Raw genomic sequence first — 9,816 nt, forward strand, 5'->3', positions numbered from 1 at the left:
TGAAATCCAAATTAAAAGTATATAAGATTTTCTTGATATTGTTTTTTTTTTAAGTAAATACTAAAGAATAAGATAAAATTACATACATATCTACAATTAAGTTAATTTAGGAGTTCCTGCTAGTCAAACAAGTGGCAACTGATTATTACAAGTTGAAGTGAAACAACAAGAACACATCCAAACACCAAATAATGGCATGATCGTCTTCAAAACCTAATTAATGCGGGCATTCCGAATTTGGAGAAAATGAAATCTAAAAGTAGTAAAGCAAATAAATGAAATGAAAAGGTAAGATGGTCTAAAGAATTTATAAAGATAAAAAATTTAATTGTATGAAACAGGTAATAATTAATGTAAAAAGTTGATGATGGCAGCGGTCCTTCCAAACTAAAAAAAAAAGGTACTAAACCTAAAATCATCCATCCATCCATCCTTTCTGGAGATCCCAATCAGTTATCCTCGCTTGAACCCAACCCAACCCAACCCAACCCAACAACATCATAAAAACAAGAGAGAACCAAGAGTCCTTCTAATGTAATGTAATGGTCAAAAAGAAAAAAATTAAATAAAAGGAATCAAAGGGCAAAGCGGGAAGTTGAGACCTGAAGAAAAGAGGTTTGGAACCTTGAACCATGTTTTGAGTTAAAGGCTGCTTACTCTCCTCTATGAGAAAGAGAAAGCCATGCATGCATGCAGATCTGAATTTGGCAACCAAAAATTTGTTAAAACGGGAGGGGGCGCATGTTGTTTCATGCGTAATACATGTACAAGCTGTTTGCAGCAGCACAGGCGATTGAGTTTTCAGTTGGATGCCATGCCAGATGGAGCAACTTTGTTGTGAAGTCAAATGAATTTCCGTTTGCATCAACTCCCACTCCCGGGGTGTTGCTCTCTCCTCCTGTTGTAGTAAATTCAAATTTCTTTTTTAGTCAATAAATGCTGACTTAACAAATTCAATCCGATCAAAACCCAACAAAAGACCTAGCAGACCAAAAATGTTTTACAGGCCAGACTTTTTAAACTAAATGATCTAGCCTGTTCCATTTTTAGGTAAAAAAATTTAGTTTAGTTTTATCCAGTTGACTTGTCACTAATAAAATATTGACCAAATTTCACAAAAAAAAAAAAAGGATTGAAATTTGTGGTCGTAGAGAGTGTGAAATGAAAGAAAAAGATTGACCTCGTCTAACTGCCCGGGTTATGCTGCTTAGGGATCTGGAAGGCCTTGAGGGGGTCTGCACTTGTCTCCTACAAGATTTAAATTCTCTTATTAAAAACAAACAAACACACATTTCTTATAGTATTTATTTAAAGAAAAAATATATTAGGCAGCATACCTCATTGGGTTCTTGCTAGCTTCAAGGGTGGTTGCTTCAGTGCTGCCCGGATTGCACCCAAACACACGGAATAAGTTGCTGTGAATAAATTTTTACAAGTGAGTCCATAATGACCTGGCAGGGTGGAGTGTGAATTATATGATATATTTGAATGTTACCTGTAAGAACCAGTTGCTACACGCTTGCTATCACCACTCAGACAGCATTCAAATTTATCGAAAATAGAATCGTTTTCATATAAATCACATAGCTGTAGGCGACATAACATACTACATACATTACTCATCTCAATTCCATGCTAATAAAAAAAAAAATTAACATACGGGAACAGTAAGTATACCTTAGGTCTTAAATGTTCATGGACCTGAAATGTTGAAACTGGACCAGAGTCCATGTTGATGTCCCATAACTGCACAACACAAACCAACACCCATACAACTTGAGTTTATATGTTATAGAAAAAAAAAACGGATGAGTTGGATTTTAAATGGACATGGTAGAAAGTACATATATAATACAACAGAAGAGGAACAAATCAGAAACCTTAAGGGTCATGTAATCACGACTTAGAATATATCTTCCATCTCTTCCAAATTTTATATCTGAAATAGAGGCTATTATCTCAGTGAAGAATGACCTTGAACCAGGTGCTTCATGTTCCTCAAACCTATACAATTATAAGGATAAGGATTCACCCCAAAATTATATTTATTCAAAAAAAATAAAAACAAGAAACTTACAATTTAGAATGTTTATCGCATAGAGCAGACTGACGTAAGTCAATAAGGCGAATAGATCCTTTGGAACTACTATATGCTAGTGTATGACAATGGTTAGGATGAAACTCAGCCGATGTAATCACCTCTGCCAAAAAAAAAAAAACATAAGTTCTAGTCAATCAATGTTTGCTCACAAACAAAAACAAGTACCCCAAAATATTTAAATGAAGGATGCTAAGGAATAGGAAAATATTGTCACACACATACAAATACAAGCACTAATATACTAACTGGTTGTGGAAAACAAAAATAATCTGTTTATATTTAATACAATAAAGTTGGTTGCTACATAAGTATTTTTCTTTTTAGCATGAATTTTGTTTGCTAAAAATAGAGTGTACCGGTGAGGTCTTCCATGTTTGCAGGCTTGACATCCACGATGTTGAAACTCTGATTGCTGACTTCCAAATTCCAAAGGTTTATCCGAAGATCGTCCGCAGAGATAAATGTCTCACCATCACTAATATGCATAAAAGAAAAGGATCATCAACAAACATCACATCCCAATTATTCAAAACTCAAGACTCAACATGTTTGTGCAAGTCAAATTAAGCCCAAATTGCAGGAATCCTGCTTTAATCTCGTTACTAATATATATATATATATATATATATATATATATATATATATATATATATATATATATATAAACCGATAATAGCAACGTACTTACAATTTTTTATTGATAATACATAACTTGAAAAGTATACAAACAGTAGATTACTCGCAATAATATTTATTTTTGGGTAAGAAATTGCAAGTATGCTGCTATTATGAGTACAAAATAGGGTTAAATGCAAGAAATATCAACATATTTTCATTAAGTTTTTTATAATAGCATCCTACTTTCATCTTTTCCTATTAGATCAGCATACTTTGAAAAATATACCCAACTCTAGCAATGTCATCCTTATCCAAACAAAAACCAATTTTCCCTGCTGCTATATTATGATATGCCAGTAACTAAATGTTGAAAGTACAATGCTGTAATTTCTGGTGTTTCAAAATAAAGTGTTTTAATAAGGGGAAAAAAATGAAGGTACAATGCTGTTATAAAAAGAATGGAAAGCAGGATGCAATAACAGACAGATAAATGAAAGTACATTGCTATTTCTTGTGTTTAGCCCTAAAATGTAAAAATAAATTTGTTACACACTTAGTAGTACTGATGACCCAAACCTGTTATTTGAGATAGAGTTGATATGATAGTCATGTGCATGGGCATACACTCTTCTACATCTTGCAACAAGGTTGGTCTCATTGCTAGTTACCTGCAATTGTACCTTAGTGTCAAACTACTGAATAACCAACATGAGCAATAAAAAAACAATGTGATGATGACAAAAAGACAGACTAAAAACATGATGACTTCCACAAATACAATTAAAGAGAAGATGGTAGGGCAAGGGTACAACTACCACAGGTAAACGAAGTGATGGAATGCTCCCTGAAGGAAATGATAATGCATTGCTTAAACTAGTGTAAGATTTGTCTTTGTCAGTGCATCCACCATTTGCAAGATGCAGCTTAGGGTTGGAAGTAACAGTTGAACTACCAACATTGCCATTTCCAGTGGCTTTGGAATTGGAAGTATCCATGCTCATCTCAGCAACTTTCTTGATCTTCTTCTCTTGGACCTGTGAAAGTCAAAATAAGTTTTTACAACTTTAACTACAAAGACACATTATTTGTATTATAAGCAAATGGGTCATTTTATTTGAAAAGAGGAACGAAAGAAAGGAGTTACAGTGGTTACCTTCCAGAATTTAATGGTTTTATCATTAGAAGACAGAAGAAAGAGTGCACCATTGGATGTTTGGCACCATCTGATTTTGTTAATTTTCTCTTCAATCTCCAAACTTTTTAAATAATCAAACTGAGAACAAAAGGTTGGAAATCAATAAATAAAACTATAGGAGAGATTACTGGATCACTATAGAAGAATAAACAAAAATGATGAAAGTAACAATTCAAGAAAATGGAATAAAAGAAAACCTCTGGTTCATGGCTCTGGAACTCAGTTTTGTAGCGGAATTCAGGATGCCTGCTGATTGGGTAATCAGTCTTTTCTAAGTCCTTTCTATTTCCACCATGCTACACAATCAAGAATTGAAAAGTTGTGAGTCACAACATAATCTTAAGACAGTAGAAGACAAAATAAAGACATGCAAAACACCAAAAATATCAAATCTTGCATGGCCAACCTCCTTTTTATCAGTTCTCTCAAATAATACTACCCTTCCCCCACGATCACCAGTAGCAAGATGGTCACCACTTTTATCAAACTCAATCGCCGATATGATATCAACTGCAAAAAGCGCAAAATTGTCATCACTGTACTATGAAATAATGTAAAAAAGTGGAAAAATCCAGTACGATTAAACTAGAGGGGTACTTCACTAGAGCTTTATATTTCCAAAAGCACAACAAGTATAGACAAAAGATTGTTAAATAGCATTTATGACACCTTTTTGTATGATGTGATCATATTGATAGGCCTGCAAAATGACAGCAGGACTTGCATCTTTCATTCAAAACCCATAACCAAAATGACAGCAGACTGGTCTTAAAAGAGTTTATGAAAGTACAAATCCAGTACATGTATTATATAAATAAAGAAATGCAATGGTGTTTACATGATTGCAGATCTTAGCATTTATGTCATGTTGTAAATAAACAGCTTGACAAATCACCAATTAGGCACTAGAGTACCATTAATAACATTTCTATAACCATCAAAGGCTCAGGGTAAATCTAAGTAACAAAATAAGATCCATAGTTTGCCTCTTACAAGGACAGCTAAGGGGCTTTCCCTGAAGTAAAACAAAAGTCAAAAAGCAATCAAGGTGGACTTATGTCTGGCACGACAATTTCTTGTTTGGTATGAGTGCCAAAAACGTTTCAATGATGAATAGAATCTAAAAGTTATAGAAAGTTCCAGACAGGTTCATGTGAAGAGTATGATAGAACCTCGATTCAAAGGCAGCATAATGATCACAAAATTATCGGTTTATGCTCTATGAATTGGAAATAAACGTTAAGTAGCAATGAAAAAAGAGCGTGGAACCCCACAAATTCATTGGTGAAGAATCCAGCAAGCATGTAATTGGATAACAAGTTTCCAACTGTTACTAAATTTCCACACGTTAGAAGTACTGACTCATTCAAATCTATCTTCTCTTGCAGATTGTTTCTAATTTTCTAGCCATTATTTTGCTTAGTTTGTTTCCCATTTTCTGCCAAAGGTGCTTTGATCATTGAACCTTAGTAGAGCTCTTGTTTTTTTTGCCTATTTGGTAATCTGAAACTCTTGTTCCATAGTAAGTTGATCACTTCACATTCAAACTTGTGTTATGTTCTTATTTTCTTCAAAAGTACAGTGTGCATTATCAGATATTATAAACTACTGACTCCTATTAGTATATCTACACCTATGAAATCATATGCAAGCAAAAGTTAATATTTGCCAATAATGTGAAACATGAATAATGCCTGAAACGCATGGAATCAATAAGAAATGCTTAAGCCTTCCATATACTTACTCCCCCCAGGACGATTTAATTTAAAGCAATTGAATGGAAATTTTGAATGACAGTACTTGATCAAAGTACGAGTGCAAATTTATTATTTCTAATGCTTTGGTCCAACAACAATATTAAGTACCTACGTCTACAGAAACCTAGTTTAATGGCTTCCAGAATCTCCGACGATTCAATAATATGCCGATCCACGAACAAAATCAAAGACATATTTCATTCAAGCCCTAATCAGATACAAATCTGTGGATCCACATGCGGGAAAAAAAGATAGATAGATAGAAATATAATAAATAGAATTCAAATGAATAATCTCCATTGAAGCTAGTTTACCTTCCTGAACTTCTTCACCGGCGGTGCGTTCACCAAATACCTGAGAGAATTTCCAGTCAAGCGGAGGTGGTGGACCCTCGGGAGCTGCCGCAACATCTCCTCCATCGCCACCGTTCATCTCTTCTTCTTCTCCTCTTCTTTTTCTTTTCAGATTAATTAAACGATAAATCAATCAACTGAATCCAAAGTAAAATCAAATCAACAACAGCATCATCCGATCGTTCGTCCAATTATTATTTCTCCAAGATCGCAACCTCGAAATCCTCAGTTAATTCCATCAACAAACAAAAATGAAAACAAAAACAAAAACAAAGACGGTGCCTGTTTCAGATTCATTCATCCATTAACGAGCATCATCGTTCTCATCATCATGAACAACACCAAATCGCTTCATTCACAGATTGGGATTTTATTTTCTCTCTCTTCTTCTCACACTTTCTCTCTCTAAAATGGGGAAGGAGAATTTCGGAAAACTGAAGTGACCAAACCGTTCCTTTTGCCTCCGAACACACACCCAAGCTCCCTCTCTCTCAATAATACATTTTCCCCTCTTCTAATTTGTGTCGTTGATGATAAAGCAACGGCGGATGGATATGTGTTAAATCACTGATCGACCAGGATCCAACGATAAGTATACGCGGATGTCCAATGATGGTTTGTGACGGAGATAACGTGACAGGCTGTGACTTGAGTTGAGAGTTATTAAACTATAGTTATTGAAGACTGTACACGACCGGGGCTGAGTTAGTGAGGACCCAGGGTAAGGATTCTGAAAAGACATTCTTGCCCTTGCTTTTTTGAGCTTTGGCGTTTTTATAATGTGTTTATTCTAACGAGATAAGGATGCTTATTGGGTTGTGAATTGTGATTAGCTAGGGATATTCCTTATCTATTTAACATTATTATCAAAAGATGATAAAGAGAAAATGGAAGGTTGTATGTAACAAGTGCACTGGACCTATGTTTAGTGGTGTCAACGATAGTTTTCACTCAACAAATAGGTTGAGATTTTATATCACACAAGTTCTTTACATCAATATCATCAAATGAGTCTCATTAGCAGCAAGCAAATTTCTTGGTGATTGAGTCGGGTGAGGAGGGTTATGGGTCAAGATCACAGTGATCTGGAGGTCATTATCCACGAAAGATCCGAGGGAAGAGGGTGAAAACAAGAAGATAAGAACATTGATATTAAGAAAAGAAAACAAACAGTTTTTGTATTAAATTAATCTAGAGATCATTCTTAATGGATTCATGGTCACCATATGTATTTATCGATTTGGGAGATCATATTGAACAATATGAGTATGCAATAGATTAGAAAAAATGAAGAGGGAAATATCAATAGAAGAACAATAAGACATTTCCTCTCATTTGGAAATAGTAATGATCAAGAAATGTGGAGGGTAAGACTAGATACAAAATGACGGTCATTTTACAGGTTGTTTCGTTAAACACACTATATAAACCAGCTTCGTGAAGGAGACCTACTAACGGTAAGACTCATCTTTTACTTATACTTATATAATATATTAGACTTGTAATTTTATATAGTATAATAGTGTATTTTACACTTTTAAAATACTAGATGATTTAATATATTAATAAATTAGACTTTTAATTTGATTGATCTTAAACCATATTATTATGGATTCATTAATTTTTCTCATGTAATTAAACACTTAATTAATATAATAAAACCATAAAAGGGTGATTTGAACTATTTAAAATATGAGAGTTTTAGAATTTAATATTTCAAAATTAAAACTTTTTAATCAAATTTTAAATTCTAAAACTTGAGGGCAAATTTCAAAACTTTTCAAAATATATTTTAGATCAAATTTGAAAAATAATTAAATATCATATAATTAATAGTTATCACATAATTTGACCTAATCTATTTTTCTTACAACATAATTCAAATCAAAATACAAATAATTAATCTTTATCTTATAAAACAATTAATTATCTTAAATTGATAATTATCTATTAATTTGATTAGGATATCAATTACCATAATAGAAAATCTTATTTTTAATTTGAAAAAACAATTTATGGTAATTATTCAAATCAAATTATGGAAAAAAAATATTTGAAATTTTGTTGTCAGACTGTGTTCACGTCGTGAACAGACTGTGTCCACGTCATGAGTCTGGTCCATAAACGAAATTCGAAATTTTCCAGCTTTGAAAACTTAACTTTTGCATCATATAACAGAAAAACTACCCTAGGCTGATACCACTGTTGGGTTTTGAGCATAACATCATTCCTATGGTGTACATGCAACCCTAATTGCTTTGGATCTAGGTTTTTCTCAAGTTATACATGCAAACAATCTTCCAAAGCATAAACCCTAATCTAACATGTCTAAGAACGGAATTCATATGTAAATAAGGGTTTGGAATCTTACTTTACTTGTTATGTAGCAATAACAAGAACAATCCACAAAGTCCTTGACTCTTGAAAGCTTAGTGCCCCAAGTGCTGCACCTCTAATGGAGTCACAAATACCACTAGCAACAAGGAAGAACAAGAGAGAGATGAGGAGGCTTCAAAACGTCTAGGGTTCTCTTAGAACTCTTGGTCACGTTTTTTTGGAGCTTATGGGGTCCTTTTATAGTTGAGACATCTAGGGTTTTGAACATGAAACCCTAATTCCATTTGCTTAAGCCCTAAGTACCATATGGACTCCCATTGAATAAGCCTTGGACGAAATCTTTATTGTAACGCCCGTAGATTAGGGCTAGTCAATTTAGAGACAATAAACATCAAAAATGAATTTTTGATGGAAGATTATTTAGAAAGATTAATCTTAACCAAGTTGTGGTATATGTCACAAGGTTTCCGTGCATATAAAGAACGCCAAAATCCGAGTTATAACGAAGAAGTTATGACCTGTTGAAGTTTCGCGACAGAACCGGCATGACCCAGCGCGACCCAGCGCAACGTAAATAGTGAATTTAAGGTAGATAGATATCTATCCTTAGTGATCTAAATGAGAGTCGAAGATTTCTTCGATAGTATTCCAACGATAAAAAGACAGATGAAAACGGAGTTCAGGTGAAGAAGTTATGAATTTCGAACGGAGTTTTCCTATCCCGGCCTACTAAAGATAATATATAAGTAATATACTTATAATATATTAAAAATAAAGTCAAAATTAGCCAATGGAGTCTAAACGAGATTTGTATAACATAATCTCACCTTCGCGTCGATATAAAGAACGTCGAAAACGGAGTTCGTATGCGAAAGTTATGAATTTCTGAAGTTCGGGGCGCGAAACCCCAAAACTATCAGATACCACGACGTGGCAAGCAGTTCCACGATGTGGCAAGTCTTCTGACACCTCCGAGAGTCCCCCAGACGCAACTTGCGATGACGTATGTAGTGACGACCAAGCCCACGACGTGGAAAGGGCCAGTTTTGCCCTATAAATAGGTTTGAAGGGCCAGTCGAGTTTGGTTGCTCATTCTCTCATCTCTCTCCCATATTACATCGTTTTACGTGCAATTTTAACCTCCCGAAGCCCCGGTATCATCCCGAGACCCGAAGCGAGTCCCGAAGCCCGAAGATCCCGAGAAGAAAAGAGTTTCTGAGCTGAAGCTCTGCCCGCGAGGAGTCCGGTTTTTTGTGAAGATCTTCCAGATCTACCGAAGAATACTACTTCTACAAGCCGTAGTGTTGTCTGATCATCTTCTAATCAAGTGAGTGTATAGTCCCTTTCATAAACACGATTTTAATACAAGTATTGTTTGAATGTACTAAGTATATGTGTTATGTGAGTGTATCGATGTTATCTTCTAATCTTATAGATATGATTGATTCTCTATGA

The 9,816-nt window shown here is 34.4% G+C and overlaps 1 protein-coding gene across 2 annotated transcripts; it reads right to left on the reverse strand.

Annotated features, from left to right (window-relative positions):
- Window positions 1-294: 294 nt before the first annotated feature.
- On the reverse strand, window positions 295-6,525 carry LOC145030516 (serine/threonine protein phosphatase 2A 55 kDa regulatory subunit B beta isoform-like). 2 transcript variants are annotated; one of them, XM_078978875.1, is made up of 14 exons: window positions 5,986-6,525; window positions 4,321-4,424; window positions 4,112-4,210; window positions 3,873-3,992; window positions 3,535-3,753; window positions 3,296-3,387; window positions 2,458-2,576; window positions 2,078-2,201; window positions 1,881-2,004; window positions 1,678-1,746; window positions 1,496-1,587; window positions 1,338-1,415; window positions 1,181-1,248; window positions 295-898 (listed from the first exon to the last, which is right to left on the reverse strand). In XM_078978875.1, the coding sequence occupies exons 1-14, from the start codon at window positions 6,101-6,103 to the stop codon at window positions 750-752; spliced, it is 1,575 nt and encodes a 524-aa protein (XP_078835001.1). In that variant the 5' UTR covers window positions 6,104-6,525; the 3' UTR covers window positions 295-749. The 2 variants fall into 2 exon arrangements, with proteins under 2 accessions (XP_078835001.1, XP_078834998.1); XM_078978872.1 differs by having other exon boundaries at window positions 3,532-3,753; window positions 5,986-6,524.
- Window positions 6,526-9,816: the final 3,291 nt, after the last annotated feature.

The sequence above is a fragment of the Lactuca saligna genome, chromosome 1 (genome assembly GCF_052625555.1).
Source record: "Lactuca saligna cultivar CGN05327 chromosome 1, ASM5262555v1, whole genome shotgun sequence".
NCBI lineage: Eukaryota > Viridiplantae > Streptophyta > Magnoliopsida > Asterales > Asteraceae > Lactuca > Lactuca saligna.